Below are 22,795 nucleotides of genomic sequence, written 5' to 3' on the forward strand. Positions count from 1 at the left end.
CCATCACACAGCTGCAGCTCATACAGAACGCTGCTGCCAGGATTCTGACCAGAACCAAAAAATCTGAGCATATCACTCCAATCCTCAGGTCCTTACACTGGTTACCAGTAACTTTTAGAATCAACTTCAAAGTATTATTAATTGTCTAAAAATCACTCAATGATCTAAGACCCAAATACATCTCAGATATGCTCATTGAATATAAACCAATCAGACTTCTCAGATTATCAGTATCAAATCAGTTAGAGATAACAAGGGTTCACTCAAAACAGGGCGAGTCAGCATTTAGCCAGTAGGCCACCCGTAGCTGGATACTTTTAAATCCAGATTAAAAACACACTTGTTTAGCTGTGCATTCATAACCTGAGCACTGTGCTGAATAACATCAACTGCACTTCTAATTTACTTTAATTTTGCTCTTATTTTTTAATTTTTTATATACACTCACATTTTTAATCAATTTTATTGCTGTTTGATTGTTTCTTAAAATCTAAATATTTGTGATCTTAAATAATTTGCATTTTAAAGATACGTCTTATTTCTTTCTGTCATTCATTTTATGTAAAGCACTTTAAATTGCCCCCTCTGTATAAAATGTGCTATATCAAGAAACTTGTCTTGCCTTGCCTTGCAAAGCGGCATGTTCTTCCTTTTCCCGAAAGCGTTGCTTCTTGAAGGGTAGTCGCGGCACAGAGCCTCGCAGGTCAAACCACGTAATTGCGGGCCTTTACATCACATCATGTGAAATAAAACGACTACTCGACAACAAAATTATTTGTCGACAATTTTGTACTGTCGGCGTTGTCAAAAATGTCGACTAATCGTTGCGGCCCTAAATCGGTGGCTGCGCAATGTTGCGGAACCTATGGAAAACACATTCATTTGTACTGTTAATGACGACAGCAATTGAAATATCGACCGTTCCAAGATGGCGGACGCGGTGTGTCTTGAACGGTCGAAAGTGTCATATACGTTCACATATCATCTCAGGACGTTGCTATGCAGCCACACAGAGTGGGGGTTGCGAGTGGTCTCTAACACGTTGACAGACAGTTATTGGAGTTGCATGTAAAGTGAAAAACAACTTTTTCGGTAATATAACGACAAAAAGTATTAATTGTTTTACTCATAGAAATGTAAAGATATAACAATAACTATTGTAATGTTATTAATCGGACTGCTTATAACAACCTTTTGCGAAAATGAACCATACATTTATTTATTAAAAGTGTTTTTATATGATTTATATGATAACTATGGTTTTGCTACAAATAGTGTTAATGATTAAGACTTCATGGTAGATCCATGGTACATTTTCGTGAGGGTCGCTATCTAATATTAAAGTACACAAATAATAATTTGGGAAGAAGCGTATGGGATTCCTTTTGTACCAATAAAAACGAACGCGAAAAAAAAAAAAAAAAAAAAAGAAAAAAACACGAAAGAAGAAATACACTTTGAAATCGAAAACAATGAACTCCAATTACAAACTTTTAACATACTTTCAAACAAACTGCATTCATCATCAAATGTTTTCTAAATATTCTTTTCCAAAACCATTGTTTATGAATACGATGCCGAGATTTCGTTTGCGCTTCATTATTTTTCGTTGACACTGCAAAAAGTTACGTTCGAACTTGTGGCACAAACCTCTCACGTGGGCGGGAGTTAACAGTGCTTTACTCTCATTGGCTAGTCAGATTTTGATCGACAGGTCCGTGACCTGGAAATGGAAGAAGTCTCCGTGGCGGCGCGCAACTTTAGAAAGCGATCTGGAGGTGGACGGTGAATTTACTTGTGATTAGTTACCTTTGTTATTAAACGTAGAATCATGGATTTATTAAATGTTGCATGAAGCATACAGCCCTTATTTCACTACTGTTTAGAACATGGTTACCGTAGTAAAATCCATGGGTTTGCCAATAATCAATACAGGTGATTACTTTTATTACAAAAAACTAAAAGCTTCGCAAGGGAGTAGTGAGGAAACATACAGAAAGATCATGTTTTTTCTCGATACATAATAGAATTCAAACGGAACATTTACATAATTTAAGTATTTTTGATGCTTTGAAAGCGACGAACATTGCATTATATTATATATATTGTAAGAGCCATTTAGCCATTTTGTGGTTTATGGTGTGTCCAGTAGGGGTCATCATTGTTAATTGAGGGCACCATATAGGTGGGAACCTTCCCTCAGGTGATAGGTGTTGCTGGGGGGAAGGTGATCACAGTTTTTTGACCGCTACGCTAGGATTTGTACCACTAAAAGTAAGTCTTTGGAAAGGTGAAAGACTGGTGGATTTATTGACTGTTGTTTGGATCTTGCTTGCACCAAAATGAAGATTAGAAACAGTAAAATAAAGCTAAAACCATGAGCATTCTACAAACTTGTGTGGACATTCTATTTAAGCAAGTCAAGCGTGCGCGTACTTAATCAAAGCACCGTCCGGCATCCCTCAGCTGCCTCAAGCAAGGCTTGGCGGCTTTACATTTAGTCAAAAAACTTTTGCTTCGACCTAAAGGAACTCTGGTTTGCTCATCTATGTGGACGTTTTATCCTTCGCTGAACGAGATTAAGTGGATTATTGGAAGAAAGGCATCGACTTTGTTTCAGCTTGCATTGGAAACTAGCGGCAACGTGAGACGGGACATCGCGGAGTTCTGGTTTATACCTGCACGTCTTTTCCTTTGGGTCAAGTACCATCTATCAGCACGAGAAAGGACATCGGAGCTGTATTACAAGCATCGACATCGGAGCTTTTGTTTGAAAATGGCGCCCAAAGGGAAGAGGTACGCTAAATAGAGCTTTTTATTTCAATGGCCATTTATCTTTGTGTGCACACATGTGGGTCGTAAATCCAATGCATTGGTGATAAAAAACGATAACTTTGCAAACAACTTTCATGAAATGCTTTAATTGTGCGTCTGAATATTCAGTGAATCATGGAGGCGTCTGAAACAGGCAGATGGAAGGGAACAATGGTGTTCTTACTGACGTTGATGTACAAATGGACAAACATAAACATGTTGTAAAGTTAACCCCTAAAGCGTTTGCTGAAAAGGTTGAATGGTTGCAAAATGATAGAAAATCTGTACTAACTAAAGCTGCTAGTTTACGAAACAAGGTACAAGGTCTAATGCAACAAAAATGTATAAAAGAGGTACAAGTTGTATTTGTTGATCTTTTAAATTTATGTGATGAAGCAAAGGGTATTCATTGTTCTTTGATGGGTATGTTACCTGAAAGTGAGCAGGAAAAACATGACATATGGTTTAAAGCCAAAATGATTGTGAATAATGAGTTTATTTCTGAAGTGAAAATGTGGGTTTCATGTCAAGAAAATATTGAAATTGCTACAAATGGGGTCAGGAATGACGAGTTTGATGATGTTAATCCAGACGATAGTATTTCAAATTTGGATAGTAAACATTCAAGTAAAGCAAGTACATGCAAGAGTTTTTTCTGCCAGAGTCATGGCTGAGGCAAATAAAGCTGCACTGCTCGCTCGTATGGCAGCTTTAGACGAAAGACATGCCTTGGAGGAGCAAGAGCAGATGATTAGGAGGAAAAAGGAGCAGTTTGAGCTGAAAATAATGCTAGCAGAATCCACTGCTAAACTTGCAGTTCTACAGGTCCCTGAAAACTACAGTGTTTCTCAAGTCTCTCATGTTAGGACTTCTCAGTTGGGGAAGGAAGAGGAAAAAGCATCTTCAGCTACATTAAAATCCAAAGGCAAAGGAGTTTGAACCTGTTGTCCGTAGCAAACTGGCAAACCAAATACTAACTGTGAATCCTCCTTTAACATCATCTGTGCCATGCCAGGAAATTCATCAGCAGCCCTTGCAAACTTCTCAAAAAACTTTAGGAGCTACATCAATTCAAACAAGTGGACCTCTTGCATCTGATAGGAATTTTAAGCACATATCTATTCAAACTAGTGGACCTCTTGCATCTGATGGAAGTTCCAGGTCACAAGCTGGAAATCAGTATGGTGACATTGTCTCTATAATGCAAAAACAAAATGAAATCACAGCAGCTCTAGTCCAACAACAATGTATTTCATTATTACCGCCAAGAAATATTCCCTTATTTGATGGGGATCCTCTTCAGTATGTGTCATTTATCAGGGCATTTGAGAAGGGAGTGGAGGAGAAGGCAAGTCATAGTGATTGCTTGTATTACTTGGAACAGTTTACTAGGGGCCAACCAAGGGAGCTGGTACGTAGTTGTTTACACATGACTCCAGACTTTGGCTATGCTAATGCAAAACGGCTTTTAGAGGAACATTTTGGAAACAAGTACAGAATTGCCAATGCCTATTTGGAAAAGGCTATAGCTTGGCACCCAATAAAGGGAGAGGATGCCAATGCTTTGCAATCTTATGCACTTTTTCTACGCGGCTGTTGTAATGTTACTGAGGAATTGGAGGATCTTAAGGAATTGGATATGCCAAGCAATTTGAGAGCCATTTTATCGAAGTTACCATACAAGCTTCGAGAGCGGTGGAGAACTGTAGCACATAACATTCTGGAAACTAGTAAATGTAGAGCTTCATTCAAAAATCTTGTTGAATTTACTGAAAGACAGGCTGGCATTCTAATGGATCCTGTGTTTGGTGAAATCAGGGACTTGCCTGTAAATATAAGGCCTGTTAATCATCCAAAGTTACGTCAAGAGAGCAGAGTTAAAGGAAACATATTTGCCACTACTGTCGCACCTGTGGAATCTGAGGAAACCTTCAGACATTTAAGAACAGAATTGCTACCAACTAAGGCTAAAATGATACCCTCATGTCTGTATTGTGCTAAACATCATGTACTGGAGAACTGTAGGGAATTTCAAGGGAAGAAGCATCGAGAAAAGATGGACTTTCTAAAAGAGAAAGAACTTTGCTTTGGTTGCCTAAGTGCTGGGCACGTGAGTTGTAGCTGTGGCAAGCGGTTGACTTGTAAGATATGTAGTCGGCCTCATCCTACTGTGCTTCATATTGAAAGAAATGCAGTTAGGTCCGACACACGCAAGTTTTCAGGATCTACAGAAACATGTGGTCAAACAGGGGCTGGAGAAGATCGCTGTATACTTTCTATCTTACCAGTTCAAGTCAAGGCCAGTAAAGGAGATCAGATAATACAGACATATGCATTTCTGGATCCTGGTAGTTCCGCAACCTTTTGTACTGAAAGTCTTATGCAGCGACTCAATCTTTCTGGTAGAAGAACTCGATTTCTATTACAAACTATGGGACAGGAAAAAGTGGTACCAGCGTATGTACTCTCAGGTTTGGAAGTTTCTTCTCTTGATAGTAAAATCTTCTATCAGCTACCACAAATGCTCACACAAAAACAGATGCCTGTAAGTTCCAACAACATTGTGTCTAAAGGAGATTTGTCTAAGTGGCCTTACCTGGCAAATGTTGAAGTTGCCCATATAATGGCTAATGTTGACTTATTGATTGGAAGCAATGCATCGAAGATGTTGGAGCCTTGGGAAGTCCTAAATAGCCAGGGAAATGGCCCTTATGCTATAAGAACAGCTTTGGGTTGGGTCATAAATGGTTCTTTGCATGCAAGCAGTCTTGAGGCTGAAGACTGTTCTGCAGTTGTTAACAGGATTTCGGTGTGTAGATTGGAGGAAATGTTGTCCAAACAATACAACCATGACTTTAATGAGCAAGCTGCAGAAGAGCTGGAATGGTCTAGAGAGGATATTAGGTTCTTGGAGATTGCAGAAAGTTCTTCCACTTTTAAGGACAATCATTACACCTTGAAGTTGCCATTTAAAAGGGAAAATGTGTATCTGCCTAACAACTTCTCTGTGGCAAAACAACGAATGCTTGGATTGAAAAGGAGATTCCAAAGAGATGAGCAGTTTCATCAGGAATATGTAACATTTGTCAATGATATGATCAACAAAGGATATGCAGAGCAAGTGCCCTTTCAGCAGATGAAAGGTGAAAGTGGTAAAGTGCTGTACATTCCACACCATGGTGTACGTCATCCCAGGAAGAGGAACCTGCGGGTGGTATTTGATTGTGGTGCGGTATTCAAAGGAACATCCTTGAACCAAGTCCTTTTGCAAGGTCCCAATTTAACAAATACATTACTTGGAGTCCTCCTGAGGTTTAGGCAAGAATTGGTAGCAGTCATGGGTGACATACAAGCGATGTTTCATCAGGTCAGGGTTGCAGAAGAGGACCAGGACTTTCTCCGTTTCTTGTGGTGGCAGAACGGAGACTTTACAAAGGAAATGTCAGTGTTTCGCATGACTGTCCATCTGTTTGGTGCAGTCTCCTCTCCAAGTTGTGCTGCTTTTGCTTTGAGAAAAACAGCGGATGATCATCAGTCTGAGTTCAGAGAGGAGGTTGTTACAACTCTCAAAGAAAATTTCTATGTAGATGATTGCCTTAAGAGTGTGGCATCTGAAGAAGAGGCAGTTTGTTTAGTTAAAGATCTTTCGATGCTTTGTCAGCGAGGAGGTTTTACTCTGACCAAATGGATCAGTAATAGGCGCACTGTTCTTCAAACATTTCCTGAGGAGTACAGAGCCAAAGAGTGGAAGGAGCTGGATCTGGATCGTTACAGCCTTCCTGTAGAGAGAGCTCTTGGTTTGCTGTGGTGTGCTGAAACTGACTCATTTAAGTTTAAAATGGAGATCCAGGAAAATTCATGCACAAGATGTGGGATGTTGTCAGTGTCCAGTTCAGTATACGATCCTCTTGGATTTCTAGCACCAGTAGTGTTACCTGCTAAGATTATGCTACAAGAGCTATGCAGAAGAAAGCTTGGATGGGATGAGAATGTGCCCAAAGACATTGCACGTCATTGGGTGCAGTGGTTGAAGGAGCTGAATGAACTCTCTGAATTCAAGGTAAAGAGATGCATCAGGCCTGGAAGCTTTAATAGACATGCTCAGCTGCATCATTTCTCCGATGCGAGTTTACAGGGATATGGCACAGTCACGTACCTTAGAATTGAGAATAGCAACGGTGACATTTACGTGGCTTTCCTCATGGGCAAGGCCAGAGTAACACCTCTAAAAGCTGTCACTATTCCAAGATTAGAGTTAACCGCTGCTCTGCTTGCGGTTCGTGTAGACCTGATGTTAAAGAAAGAGCTGAGGTTCCAGTTGCAAGATTCTGTATTCTGGACTGACAGTACATCTGTGCTCCGGTATGTCATGAATGAGGAAAAGCGATTCTATACCTTTGTTGCAAACAGAGTCTCCATCATCAGGGAAGTTACAAAGACATCACAATGGCGATATGTTAGCTCAAAAGACAATCCAGCTGACGATGCATCCAGAGGAAGGAGGGCTGGAGAGTTTAGTAAGAACAACCTGTGGATAGAAGGTCCCAAGTTTCTGTGGAAACCTCGAGAGGAGTGGCCCAAGAATATTGTGCTTACTGCAGTAGGGGTTGATGACCCCGAGGTTAAGAAAGAAGCTGTGGTAAATGCACTGAATACTCAAGGCTCACTGAATGGTACAAATCGCCTGATCGCTTACTATTCAAATTGGAGGAAACTTCAAGCAGCAGTAGCCTGGTTTCTTAAATTGAAAACAATGTTGTTGAAAAGGATTCACAAGAGAATGGATTCAGATATTGCTGACACCAATAAGCAAAAAGCCTTGATACAAGCAAACCATGTAGTTGAAAATACAACTGGAGGACAATCTTTGTCTGCATAGGATCTCATGGAAGCTGAGTTGGCTATAATCTGCTACTGTCAACAGCAAAGATTCCCTGAGGAGATTGCTGCCATGTCTTCTGGAAAGGATCTAGTGAGCAAGCAGAGTGTCATCTATCGGCTGGACCCATGGCTGGATAATGGGCTTCTGAGAGTCGGAGGGCGGCTGACACGAGGCTCATTGCCAGAAGAAATGAAGTATCCATTACTCCTCAGTAAAGATCAGCATGTGGCTACCCTTATACTGAAGGATTTACATGAACAGCTTGGCCATAGTGGACGTAATCATATGTTGTCGACATTAAGAAGAAGGTATTGGATAACAGGTGCCACTTCAGCTGTAAGAAAGATCATAGCAGAGTGTTGCTTCTGTAGAAAGTATAACGGAAGGAGGATGGAGCAAAAGATGGCTGACCTACCCAAGGAGAGAATTTTGCCAGACCATCCGCCGTTTACCAATACCGGTGTTGATTATTTCGGACCAATAGAGGTGAAGAGGGGAAGAGGTACAGTGAAACGTTATGGTGTCATTTTCACCTGCTTGGCCAGCTTGAGCTGGCCAACTCCCTTGACACAGATGCCTGTATAAATGCGTTGCGCCGATTTATCAGTAGAAGAGGGCAAGTGGAACATCTTCTATCAGATAATGGGAGAAATTTCATAGGGGCAGAGAGAGAATTAAGGGGGGCACTCGCAACACTAAACCAAACGAAGATTCGATGAGTGTTATGTCAGAAGGGCATTAAGTGGACTTTCAATCCTCCAGCTGCATCCCATTTTGGTGGGGTTTGGGAGCGACTCATTCGTATGTTGAGAAAAATACTCACTGCAGTTCTTCAACAGCAGAAACTTGATGACGACGGTTTCCATACAGTTCTGTGTGAAGCTGCGGCAATCTTAAATGATCGACCAATCACAAAATTATCTGATGATCCAATGGATCTGGAAGCGCTCACTCCTAATCATATCCTTTTGCTGAAAGGAAAACCATGCTTGTCTCCTGGATTGTTTGAGGAGCATGACTTGTACATTAAAAGAAGGTGGAAACAGGTTCAATACATTTCAGACCTCTTTTGGAAACGATGGGTGAAAGAGTACCTACCTTTACTGCAGGAGAGGCAGAAATGGAATACAATCAAAAATAGTCTCAAGCTGGAGATGTTGTGGTAATTATGGATCAAACGGCACCTCGAGGCTCCTGGCCACTTGGAAGAGTCTTGGAAACCTTCCCTGATAAAAAAGGGGTTGGTAAGCTTTGTGCGTTTACAGACTAACACCAGTATTATGGATAGGCCCGTAGCAAAGCTTTGTCTTTTACATCAATCTGTGGGCTGAGGGGTTTGTTATAACCATTATGTGCATTTATATTACTCACTATTTGTATGTACTTCATGGCTCTTTGTAAAGTGTTGGGAATTGGCATGTTTGATTCACCCCAATTAGGGGCCAGTGTGTAAGAGCCATTTAGCCATTTTGTGGTTTATGGTGTGTCCAGTAGGGGTCATCATTGTTAATTGAGGGCACCATATAGGTGGGAACCTTCCCTCAGGTGATAGGTGTTGCTGGGGGGAAGGTGATCACAGTTTTTTGACCGCTACGCTAGGATTTGTACCACTAAAAGTAAGTCTGAGGAAAGGTGAAAGACTGGTGGATTTATTGACTGTTGTATGGATCTTGCTTGCACCAAAATGAAGATTAGAAACAGTAAAATAAAGCTAAAACCATGAGCATTCTACAAAGTTGTGTGGACATTCTATTTAAGCAAGTCAAGCGTGCGCGTACTTAAGCAAAGCACCGTCCGGCATCCCTCAGCTGCCTCAAGCAAGGCTTGCCGGCTTTACACTAATATTCATTTGATAATTCATGAGAATTTCTCTTCTGGTACTAAGAAAGCTTCAAATAGCTCCTGTAATCGGTGATCGATATCGGTATCGGCCGATACAGCTTTCAGTGATCGAGAATCGGTGATCGGCTCCAAAAATCCTGATCGGAGCACCCCTAGTTCTTGTAAAAACTTTGCCTCCGTTGTTGTGTCTCTTACTGACCTTCTTAGTGTAAAAATACGTTTTGTATGGACAGAAAAGTGCCAAGAGGCATTTGAAAATGCAAAAATGTTACTTGCTACAGCTCCTGTACTTTTGGCTCGCAATTTGATATTCCCTTTATAGTTGCAGTGGACGCCACTGAGAGTGGGGCTGGTGCTGTTTTAATGCAGATAAGCTCAGATGACATAGAACACCCAGTTTGTTATTTTTCAAGGAAGTTTAATCGACATCAGCGGGCTTACTCTACTGTTGAGAGGGAGGCGCTTATTCTTGCTGTCCAACACTTTGAGGTATATCTGGGGTCATCTACCAGCCCCATACTTGTATATATGGATCATAATCCTTTGGTGTTTATTAATAAGATGCAGATTCAAAATCAAAGCATTATGCGTTGGAGTTTGATTCTTCACAATATCCATTGGATATTAAACACATAAGGGGAAAAGATAACATTATTGCAGATGATTTGTCCAGTGGCAAGATTTGGAGTATGTTTTTCTTCTCTTGTTTCATAGGGCCCAGGAGGAACCTGAACCCCTCAGATTTTTTTTTCTTTTTCCATACATATGTATACGCTTTGGTGTGAAGGTTTTCCATGTTGAAAACCTTCTTTTCAGGTAGGGAGGTGTTCCGACCCCCCCCCTGCCTACCTTAGGCTTTTTTCTTTCTCGCCAGTGCACAGTTAGGATTGAAATTAAGTGACTTGATTAAATAATTAGTTGCACCTGAGTTTTGGATGTGGGAATACCTTTTGTCCTAATAAAGAGTGTGGAGTAGCTCTCTTTGGGAGAGGACGTTTTATCTCCCCTCTCAGATATTTTTCTTTTCTTTAATGTTATGTGTTTTGTAATCTTCAACATGTCTAGTTTATTTTCTATTATATGAGAAAGTCTGTTTCTTTTGTTTCCCCTAGCTGAGTTAAATTATATTTCCTATTTGCTTTATATATTTTAATAAATTCAATTTGGTTAAATCTTATTTATGTTTTCTGGCTTCTTTATGTTGCGGTTTGAGTAACGAGATAAGCCGTAACAATGCAAATTTCAATTCGACAAGTGTTGCCCAAACGTCCCCTAAGAAAAAGCGAAAAGAAAAGAGAATTTATAACATAAATACATACTAAAATTGTACATGCGTGTACCCATGGCAACCAGTGTAGCAGGACACAGTATGCGGGCCATTTTCTGGGAAAGTTTTGCTGGTTTTAAACACAACAAAGTCATTAAATAAATGGTGAGATCTTGCATGAATGTTTACAGGATGTTATCTGCCGTCATGCCTGTCCCTCATCTCTCCGAGTGGGCTCTGAGGAATTCTTGCAGGGGACGGAGTTAATCCAAAGTGGGAGGTCCGCAGGTGAGAGTCTATATAAGACCCTGAGAAGATGGTGCTTTCACACACTTTTGGACTGTGTTGGGACATAAGAAAACAACTCTGAACATTTCAACATTAACGGTGAGACTTTTTTCTCTAAATACTTGTATGATTTTGTTCTCTTTTTAGCTTTTTATTTTTGTTATATTTCAGAATTGAAAAAAAACTGCATAGGACCCAAGTTACAAAGTTATTCTACAAAGATAATATTAATAGTTCATAAAATAAAAAGGTTGGTCAGTTTTCTATACATTTATTGATCACATTTGATGAGGACACTGTTTGGGAATCGTTTTATAGCAGGATGTTGCGCTTGAGTCAATATTGGCTTTCATGGATCTCTGAGCTGCATTTAAATGCACTTTCTTTTTATTGTCAAACTGGAACCATCAAAGGCACAGTGCTTCTTATATCTGTTACTAGCTTGAATTTTTTTTTGTGTAGTACAGTTTTTCTCAAATCTAAAAAATCCTGGAATTTCTTTTTAAAACCATCCTTACAAAGGAGGACTTGAAACAATCAGGATCGTTGTATTGATCAGTAAGTATTCTTTTTGCTCCTAATTCCTGTAAAGTCAAAATGTCTGAGAGATGTATGGTTGAGTCATTAATTACAAATTCTAATCTACAAAATCCTAATGTGAGACATTATTACGTTCAAGTTTTTTGATAATGGACGTATGATTAAAATGTATCAAATCTTATGTTAACTCTTGAATTTTATTTCTTCTTATTTATAAAAAGTCATTTTACTCTTTGCTGGAAATAATGCTTTCACCACAAAACAAGTGTATTGGTTACAGATTTTTTCAGATCTGGGTGTGCCTTTTGTTCTGTATATTGAGTCTTGGGAAATTAGATATGAGTGTGAGGTCATCTCCCTTGTTTAATGAAAGTGCCCAGAAACGTCCTGTAATGCTTAAACAGCCAGAGCGTTAAAATATACTCTCCCAGGAACCTCTCCTGAAAACATCTGCCTTGGGTGACACAGCTGGGGTTTAATTGATAAATGATTCCCTCTGATTCACAACGGCTGTGTACTCATTACATTTTAATGTGTATTTTGAACCATTGTAGACATTAGAGTCTTTGCTTTTAATTCTTACTTAGCAGACACCTGATCCCACTGATCTGACTTTACTGTTGTATCATTTACCAAGACCTTGCGGGCAGGGTGTTATATGGTTCAGAACATGCCCGAACAAGACCAGAATTTTTTTTTTTTTTTTGATGGCTCAAGTCAATGGAAAACCTGTAAAAATGTCCACGTCACCTTCACGGATATTTTTCCCCTGTGGTCTAGCTGTCCGATTAATCTCAGGTTGCTTTAAAGGTCCCATTTGAAGGAAACAAATATGACCCTCAGAAAAGGCTGCATTTATTCTGGTATTGATTTTTATGTTGTGGCTTCCAGTTTATGATATCTTCGATCCAAGATGGCGCTGCAGATGACTGCCTCGGTGTGGAGCTCTCCAGTTGTTTTAGTATTTTTGTTAGTTTGTCCTGTTTTATGTTTTTCCCATACAATCTTTTTTCTAAAGAAATGACCTGCTGAACATTCGGCAGTGCACACCATCTGATTTTGTACCGGTTTCTGATTATTCAGATGCTTTATTTAACATCGTAGTCGGAGGCGCAGCAGCGCTGCTAAAGCATTCCAGGACGTGCAAGCGTTGTAAGCTTGCCCGCGCGCTAATCAGGCTCAGAACGCATGGCTTTAAAACTGCGCTACCTAGCATACATCTTGTGAATCTGCGCTCTTTGCCAAACAAAACGGACGAACTTCTTCTACTCTGCCGAACAAATAAGGATTTTTCAAACTCTGCTGTTTTGTGTTTCGTGGAAACGTGGCTGAATGACTCTATGCCGGACAGCGTGTTACATCTGCCCGTCTACCAGCTGTTCAGAGCAGACCGCGACGCAGAATCACCTTAGGACCTCAGCCTGACACACGCTGCCCTGAAGGATGGAGCGGTAGGCAAGGCCATGGTCAAGAAATGGCAGGATCGTATTGAAGAGGTGGAGAACTGCATGAAGGCCGCGGTGGACGAATGCATCAAAAATTTCCCCCAGCAGGCTAAGATGGATGTGGATCGCCAACTTGTGGAGCGGCAGGGCTCTGTCAACCCAGAGCTCACGTCATTTATACTGGATATCCTTGCCAAGAAATATGACTGGGTCTCTTGGTCTGTTCGGGTGTTCAAGCACGGCGGACTGTTCTTCTGGAATTGGCTCGCTGGAAAAAAGTACCATGGAAAAGGTGGAGGTGGCAACTTTTTCGATCTTCTCACCACAAACGACATCAGAATCGTAGTGTCTTTCAGTGCAGACCTAAAACCGCTCAACAAAAGCCAGCTACTAGAACAGATTGAGTGCCAGAAGATGAAGGGTAACATGGTGTCTGTTGCTCAGACTCTGTGCGGCTCTCTTCCCAACACTGTGGTTCATGCTGTCAGCCGCTATAAGAACGTCGAGGAGAAAAACAACTTCCAGCCAGAATGCTACTACTTTGGGATTCATAAAAAAAGCATATTTCTGCATTCATTCTGAAGACGGAAAACATCAAAATGGCAATCAGACTTCAATGTAGTTGATTGCTCAGCATAACATACGACTAAAATACTGGCGAGAAAGTGTATTATTGCTGGCATTTAAAAATGACCAAATATTAATCTATACATATGACAGAGATTGTGTAAAATTATCATTAGTCGGTTAGTCATGGTGTTTACAATCAAAAGGCATATTATTAAGATTTAATTGTAGAAACATTTATAAAAAAGGGGAGAGGGCTTTACTCAAAAGATATATGAAGACAGAAAATATACATTTACATATATAGCCTGTGTAATCCATCGTATGTAATAGCACAATAAAACAAATATGATCCAGAATTTCGTTTCAAAGTATCTCTAGCCACGCTGTTGTTTCACATTTGTGAGGACTTGTACCATAAATTTACTATATAGTGACCATAGCTTCCGCCAAATACCATGGTTACTGAGAATAACATTTACCATTAAAGATATTATAAAATGTCTTTATGTGGTGTCTGGGCTTCATTCAAGTAGAACTTAATGGCGTTCTTTTTGTTTCCATCAACCAGATAAAATCCCAATAGTATAGACCTAACTCAACAAGACCCCCATAGACCAATATGAAGTTTCCATTGAAACCTAAACAATTTTAGTGGATGTTTTTATCAGCAAGGTTAAAAAAATCAACAAAATCCTGAAATTATAAACAGTGGTATTTTGGCAGAAGCTATAGTATAGTTATCATGGTCAATGTTAAGGTTCAAACGCAATACTTCGGATTCCTGCTGTATCTGATGGGTGTATCGAGAGATTATACAGGAGAACCGACACATGATCCGAAGTAACACTACTCGACACAGATCAGCGCAAACTAGTTTTTATTTCTTTCTTTTTTTGCCATTTGTGATCGATTCAAGTAGAGTTTTGTTCTTGAGAATAATACTATCTTCTCTAAACGTGAATAATGTAGTTCCCTTTCGCGGGAACTCGCACTGCGTCGCCATGGCACGCTTTGGGAACACCTCAGCGTGACCAGCTCTGAGCATGTGTGTCAACATCGTCCAGTAGTGAAACGATACGTCATGGATGACGTATGGACCAGGAGGTATAAAACGACATCCGAAACAGTCAACTTTAGCTCCTTTCTTCTTAGCAATGCCTCTGTGTGTTGTGTGTGTGTCTAGTTAAAAGAAGAGTGAGTGTGTTTTGTAAAAGAAGTGTTTTTGGTTAGCCAGTTTGCTAACATGTCAGGGAAAAATTTCAGACCTTGTGCTCCTCCTTGTTTACGTTTTATCAAGAAAACAAGGATACGCGTGATCTCTGTGTAGTCTGTCTGCATAGGCATCAATTAAACTTCCACTCTCTATTGTCATAAATATATTTTTTTACCTAAACTAATTTTGTAATTAGAAGAAAATACTAAAAAAGAGTTTTAAGTTTAGAAACTGTTAAGTTCCCCCTCCCCTGCCTCTCACAGTGGTTTAGCCCACTGCCTGCTCTCCCCGTTCATCTCACCTGCGCGCTTTGCGCAACACATTTGAAGTCAGGTATGCGGCTCAGTTCATCAGTGGTTGTTGAACTCCAGTAAGAAGGCTATTTTATTCACTTTAAATGAAGTGATTCTCTTTAATGTTGTGGATGCTGATTCAATAATAAATGAGTTGTTGCTGATTACCGATGTATTTTTCCATGATTATGCTTTGTAATCGATTAAAACGTTACTTAACTAGTAAACGTTAGCTTGTACGTAGGACGTCACACACTGCAACTAACACGCCGAAGTCGTTTCTCATGCATTGTTTTATTTTTGGCAACATGGCATGATGTGAACATTAATGGCCACAATTAGCTACCGATCTTGCCATTCAGGTCACGTGTCACACACAGCCGCGAACATACCGGTTACAGTTTTGTGACGTTGGCACTATATTTAGCGTCCACAAAAGCTGCACAGGTTTCATTCAGTTGGAGAAGGTCGTTTTCTCAGCATCTATTTTGTGCAGAATGTGCGCGGAGGTATAGCTAAACATTCAATTTACTGAAGCTCAGGCGATTCATCAACGAGTACAACACAGAATTTAAGCATCTGTCACTGTTACTGACTGTTTGTTTGGCTACAACAACATGAACAAAGTTTGTTGGTGGAGGTAGTGCACTACAGGAGAAAATAACAACCACTCATTAATGTCGATGTATGGTGACTTTAACAGACATTGTTGCAGTAAAAATCAGGATAACAAGTGTTTAAAAAGTGAATCATTGTTAACATGTAGTGTCATGGTTTGTGTGTTTTTTATATTTGTTTCCTGTCTTCACAACAGAGACAAAAAATATATAAATGAAAATAAGCGTTACTGTTCACTTGTATTACACTATGTGACTGTTCAGTTCAGTTATAATATGACTGCAAGTCTGCATGATAAACCCATGGACCTAATGCATATTGTTGCTTTGTGTCGTAGTAAGTACAATTTTGACTGTATTAATTGTGTCCCCTTCAAAAATTTATCTTGAGAAATTTTATGTGTATTGTCCCCCCTACTGTTAAATGAGATTTATGTGCATGTCTGTCTGGGAGTGGAGCATGCACAGTCAGCCCTCGAGGGAGCTGATTGTGTGCCCTGTGGACTTTTACCACGGCGTACGCTCCGTTCCCGCATGGAACTTCTTTCTAAGCACGGCCAGGTGCGAGCTCCAAGTGGTGATGGTCCTGCTTCTACCGAGGCAGAGCGAAGGCTTCGCTCGTGGGGCTCGCAGATGGACGTCACGGAGGCTGAAGATACATCCCCTGGCTTCTCTCTGCCCTCGGTGGCTTCCACCTCTCTCTCTGCTGAGTCGGGAGCACACACTGCGGTTTCTAGTATCTAGTAACTAGTATCGAAGCAGGAGAGTTAGATTATGTCCCCCCTCTTGCTGCTTCGGTACACACCGATCTGGTGGAAGTCATGACAGCGGCAGTAGCCCAACTGACAATAGACTGGCCACAAGATAAACCAAACGCTCGTCCTGAGAGTAAGATGGACGAGCAACGTCTTAAGCATAGCACACAGCCCTCACGACGCAAGCTCCCCTTCTTTACTGCGACATCTTAATCAGGCAGTGCAGCGACTCAAATTTAAGATGTTGACATTGAGACAGATCATAGGACAAGTCAGATCCGAGGACTGGTTTGTCACGATCGATTTAAAGGACGCGTATTTTCACGTCTCCATTTTTCCTCGTCACAGAAAGTTCTTAAGGTTTACTTTCGGGGGAAAGACATATCAATATCGGGTTCTCCCATTCGGCCTGGCTCTGTCTCCACACACGTTCACGAAGTGCGTGGATGCAGCCCTAGCTCCGTTGCGCATGAAGGGCATTCGCGTGTTAAATTACATAGACGATGCCTGCACACACTGAGAATGTGGAAAGAACCTTGGTTTGTCTCCCAGGGCCCAGTGTTGGGAAGCAGTTGTCGGCGCGTTTTACTAGAGATGATGGCAGTGTCCCTGGCGTTGGAACACTTTCTCCCACAGCTCAGAGGCCAACATGTGCTTGTCAGGACAGACAACACAGCTGTGGTCTCATATATAAATCACCAGGGGGTCTACGGTCAGGGCACTATACAAGTTGGCACGTCAGATCTTCCTGTGGTCTCAGGGGAAGCTGCTCTCCCTGAGGGCAGTCTATATCCCGCCTCACCTGAACCGAGGAGCAGACGTCCTGTCGAGACAGGGGCTGAGGCCCGGGGAATGGAGACTCCACCCAGAGGTGGTGGAGCAGATTTTGCCCCATTCTGGCCGGCCCGAGTGTGGTTCTCGGACTTCATAGTGGAGAACCCTCCATGGGAGATTCCTTTGAGGAGTGACCTCCTTTTCAAGCGGAGGGTCAGATACATCACCCACATCCGGAGTTATGGAAACTATGGGTTTGGCCTCTGAGAGGGCTTTTAAACATTGAAAGCTGAGGCTGTGGAGACCATACTTAATTCCAGAGCTCCTTCTACAAGGAAGCTTTATGCCTTGAAGTGCTCCACCTTTCAGGAGCCAGGACCAGGAAAGGTTAAATTTGTCGTGTCCAGTACGAGCACTGGACTCGTATGTACACAGAACTGCAACTTGGAGGAAAGCCCAGCAGCTCTTTGTAATTATTGGCTCACCGAAGAAAGGTCTTTCGGCAACCAAGCACTCCATTAGTAGATGGATAGTTGAGACTTCTCTCTGGCCTATGAGGCCTCTGGCAGACCATCGCCTTTGGACGTCAAAGCCCATTCTAGTAGGGATATAGCGGCCACCGTAGCCTTAAGGTCGGTGGCGTCTATGCGGGACGTGTGTGATGCGGCAGGCTGGTCCTCTCCGCTCACATCCGTGAGATTCTATAGATGAATCTCACCCCGGACGCCCAGGTGCTTCTGTCTTCTACGTGACATTTTGTACACACAGACAGGCATTTGGGCGTATGGCCGTTTGGGTATTTCGTTCCCCAAGCGTTGCCATGGCGACACAGTCCGAGTTCCCTCGAAAGGGAACGTCTCGGGTTACGTCTATAACCCTTGTTCCCTGAGAAGGGAACGAGACACTGCGTCACCTTGCCATACTCCCTACATCCCTGTTAGCCTCTTGCTTCAAAGTTTTTCGAGCTGAAGTTGACTGTTTCGGATGTCGTTTTATAACTACTGGTCCATACGTCATCCATGATGTATCGTTTCACTACTGGACGATGTTGACACACGTGCTCAGAGCTGGTCACACTGAGGCGTTCCCAAAGCGTTTCCATTGCGACGCAGTGTCTCGTTCCCGTCTCAGGGAACAAGGGTTACAGATGTAACCTGAGACGTTCTTCTCTGTCTCAACTCTTTCTCATGGGAGCTGAAGTTTTAGGGTGTTTCTCTTCAGACCCTGTTCTCAGCGTCTGACATTTCTCGTGACTTCGATACTTTTTTAAAACACGACTTAGTTCTGATCAATTATTTACGCAAAATCATCTCTGTCTCTGTAAATCCATCGCTTTAATCGTATTTGTTGTCAAAAACTGATGACTCGTTTGCTCGCTCTGCTGCGCTCTAAACCAGGAAGTGTTTCATATGACAACGGTGTTCACTGTTCCAGTCTACAATATAAGATGAATAAAATAATGTAAATAATAAACTTTAAAGTATGTTTTTGAGAGACTTTTCATTCGGCTTAAATTGCAAGTACCTTTATGTGATTGATTATATCGGAGGCCTACACCTACTGCTGTATCACAAATTTATATTATGTGTGTTTTTGTCAAATAAGCTAACTGAATTAAATGCTTATGCTAGTTAATTTACATTAACCTCATAAAACAGTGTAAGTACGACATATTACCAGTGTGTTGCAAGTTACATGCTGTAAAACAAAGCACTCTTGGTTAGAGGAACAGACCCTCTTCATATAATAACACTTTTTTACCACTTACTTTAACGTTAGCCACTTAACACATTGTTTGATTTGTGTGCACACATCTTTGAAACTGCTAACGTTTACAAAATGCATAGAGGCCTACATCTGGGGTATATTGTTAAGATTTATTTAGACTTTTCTGTCTTCATGTAAGATGCTACTGTGTCATGTTTTTAGCTCACCCAAAAAAGAAAGATCTTCTATCATTTACTCACCCTCATATCATTCCAAACCTGTATGACATATCTTCTGTGGAACACAAAATGAGATATTTTGAAGAATGTCGATAAGCATACAACACTTGCCTCTATTGACTTCCATTGTATGGACACAAAACCACTGAGAAATTTCTCAAATGATCTTCTTTCGTTTTTCAGAGAAGAAAGAGCCCAATTTGGATTTTAAACCAAATCAAAGTGAAATAAATGATGACGGAAGTTAAAATGATCATTTTAAATTCCATCACAACGATTCACATGTAGCTGTACTATCATCAACTATTGTCATGAATAGCAGTTGTTTAATGTTTTGCTCCCAGTCTGTTCACACCTGCGTATTTATTTGTTATTAAACGAGCAAAACTATGCCAAACCTTCAGGAACATTGGCCATTCTCTGTGCTAAATTAATGAGGTTTCCAACTGAGAGGCTTTAAAGCATGAGCATTTAGATCAAAAGGTAAAAACTTTTGGAACAAAATACCTGTGCTCCTAGTAAAAAAAGCTTTGTTGCGCTATGTTATGTAAGCGTCTCTATTTGAACTGGTCCAGTTATTTCCAGTTGAAATGCTTTTTTCTTGCATAGCAATCCTGTTGTGTGGTTACAGCAAGTGAGTGTTTAAAAAGACTATTTGCTGTTTCTTTCAGTGTTTGTTTGAATTTGAATGAAGGCATCCGTCTGTGTTGTGTATCTATAGGTGTGGTCGTCAGAAATACAAATTATACCGTACGTCTCTTACCATGTGTACATAGACCTGGCATGTATTGTTTGGCTGATCTTTTGCTTTCTAACAGCAGTTGTGCGGTTTCTTATTTCTTTTCCTTGGACTTTTTCAGCGAGGCCACACTGAGTCACATCATCCACTACAGCCTTAAGAGGAAACCGGCACTAACACATGTAAGTTCTTGTTCCAGGCATCCCTAAAAAAATGGTTTTGGTTTATGAAGGTTTGAATGTACATGCACATCTAGTAGTGCACTAGTATTGACATGCTAGAAAACCCTTGGTATTTGGACGTTGTGCTGGAGGGCCAGTATTTGTTATTTCCAGGAACGAAAACCTTAAAGTATGGGTGTGTCCAATTTTTTGCATGTGTGGCTATTTGCACCATTATTCTTTGTAAACCACTGGCAACATCCAACTTGTATGTTGTGTAACTACAAATAAGTACAGTTTACATGTTTTGTAAGTAAATCAGGGTCTTCATGTAAAAGAGATAGTAAAATTATTTACTCACCTTCAGTTTGTTCAAAATTACTCACTACCATAGTTTTTCCTACTTGTAGTCAATAGTGCTTCACAACTTTTTGGTTACAAACATTCTTTCAAAAAGGTTCTCATAAAATATATATTTCTCATAAGTATCTATATAAACAAAATGTATAAAGGTTTGAAACATCTTGAGAGTAAATAACAGAATTTATTTAAAAAAAATGTTTAACTATCCCTTTACAGCACAAGTAAAAATATATATTTTATATATTTATATATCTTTTTTCTAATGATGTTCATACTTCAAACAGATATTTTTGGCTCTCCTACTCTTGAAACATGGCCGAACAGCTGCAGAAGTTTGTTTCACAAAATAAGGATGTTGTGGAGACCGTGATGGAAGTCTTCGAGCAGGGTGCTGAAGTGGTGGCCAGCATTGCTGGAGATTTGTTCCCCCTTTTCTCCATCGCAGCTCCTCTTGTGAAGCTGGCGCTGGATAACGTGGAAAGCAAAGAGGCGGTGTACATGGCGGAACAGTTTCAGAAAGTACGAGGTCGCCTCGAAGCCGTTTCCGAAGAAATCCAGGAGATCAACGATGAGATCAAGAAAAGCGGGATTGATGTTACCTACTTCTCCGTGGAAGAGAACCTGACCCACCAGTTCCGCAAATTTATGGAGATTTTCAAAGCTAAACCTGAGTTCAAGACGGTGAAAAAGGACGCCTTTATGGAATGCTTCAAGAAGACAGGTGGTGTCAAGAACCTCCACAAACTGTATAATGCTGTAACAGGGAATAACTTCCCTGGAGAGTCTGTGCTGGAGATCATGCTGAAATACGAGCAGAATAGCCGCAGGCCGGTGGAGGAATTCTGCGCTATGCTCAAGCAACTGTTTTGCATCGGATTGATCGCTTTACTGGGACACGCAGCCCTGGAAGGATACGGCGAAGAGGAGAAGTTGCTTCAAGAGTGGGGTGAGAAGATGAAAGAGGTTCAGTCTAAAATAACCGTAGTCGTTGAAGACTGCATCAACAGCTATCCCACGCAGGCTGAGCTGGAAGCCAAACGCATCGTAAGAGACCACAGCGACAAAACCAACCAGCAACTGGCTGACATGTTAACAGACCATTTAAAAAATAAGTATGACTGGGTGTTCTGGTCGGTCCGTGTCTTTAACTCTCCCAAAGGTTTGTTCACCAACAAGAAAGACTTCCAGGGTTTGACGGGAAAGAGTCGGTTTCAGGTGATGGCGTCGGATGAGAAGTTAAATGTTGTGATTTCCTACAGTGCCTCACCTGAACCCGTTGATAAAGATCGGATACAGACTTTTGTGTCTGAACAGAAGAAGCCTGAGATGACGGCGATGGCTGAACAGCTTTTTGAGATAATCCCTCATTGTGTGGTGCATACAGTCAAGACCTCGTGTAAAGATTTGGGCTTCTCCTGCAGCTTCTCTGATGAACTACATTACAATGATGAGTTCAAGAACTTTTATGTCTTTCTTCATTCTGCTTAAAACAAGCCTAAAACAGTAATGCCATACAACAGCTAAACAGATGTTAAAGAATGACTTTGCAACATTATATTTTTGTAAACCACAATTAGAGTACAAAACCATTCTGTGGTTATGATGTAAGGGCCAAAACATATGTTAGTGACATCTGAGAGTTTTTTTGTACCACTATTTTTGAAGTGAGGGACAAACAAAGAGATCAATATAATACTAAAATCTGTCTATCTATCTTTCTACCTATCTATCTATCTATCTATCTATCTATCTATTGTCTTCTTTCAAAGCACAAGTATAATCATACATACATCATGTTGTGCCTTTAATATTTTCCAGAAGCCAAGACTAGAGATTGTTGACATGATCACCTGCACATTGTCCCGAATATATAGTATTTTCTCGCAGCTCTAAAAGATCTGCTTCCACACTGTGGCAAACTAGCCTGTTGCCTGAAGACTCGTCTACTTTTATTCTTTGGTGTAATAAATAAAAAAATCACATTCCCTCTATATTTGTGAACTTGTGGTGTTTCTATATTTTTTGCATGTCATATTCAATTCAATTTTATTTATATGCCACTTTTTACAATTTACAACGGGAAGAAAACAAAACAAAATGAAAAACACAGGAATGGGTAGAATACAGTACACTACATGTATAGAAAGAGTAAGACCATTCTAATAAACAACGTTGATGAAATTCACAGAATCCTGAGCTATTCTAATATCAGGCTCCGGGTGAGCAAGCCAACACGGCCCATTTGCGAGGAACCAAAACTTCAATGCTGAATAAATCCAGAAGAAA

The 22,795-nt window shown here is 40.7% G+C and overlaps 1 protein-coding gene across 2 annotated transcripts; it reads left to right on the plus strand.

Annotated features, from left to right (window-relative positions):
- The first annotated feature begins 11,077 nt into the window (after nt 1–11,077).
- LOC130432416 (protein rapunzel-like) lies at nt 11,078–22,500 on the plus strand. Of its 2 annotated transcripts, none has more exons than XM_056761762.1 (3): nt 11,078–11,192; nt 20,107–20,167; nt 20,794–22,500. In XM_056761762.1, the coding sequence occupies exon 3, from the start codon at nt 20,822–20,824 to the stop codon at nt 21,995–21,997; it is 1,176 nt and encodes a 391-aa protein (XP_056617740.1). In that variant the 5' UTR covers nt 11,078–11,192; nt 20,107–20,167; nt 20,794–20,821; the 3' UTR covers nt 21,998–22,500. The 2 variants fall into 2 exon arrangements, with proteins under 2 accessions (XP_056617740.1, XP_056617741.1); XM_056761763.1 differs by lacking the exon at nt 11,078–11,192 and adding an exon at nt 11,424–11,651.
- The last annotated feature ends 295 nt before the right edge of the window (nt 22,501–22,795 follow it).

Source organism: Triplophysa dalaica, chromosome 12 (genome assembly GCF_015846415.1).
Source record: "Triplophysa dalaica isolate WHDGS20190420 chromosome 12, ASM1584641v1, whole genome shotgun sequence".
NCBI classification, from domain to species: domain Eukaryota; kingdom Metazoa; phylum Chordata; class Actinopteri; order Cypriniformes; family Nemacheilidae; genus Triplophysa; species Triplophysa dalaica.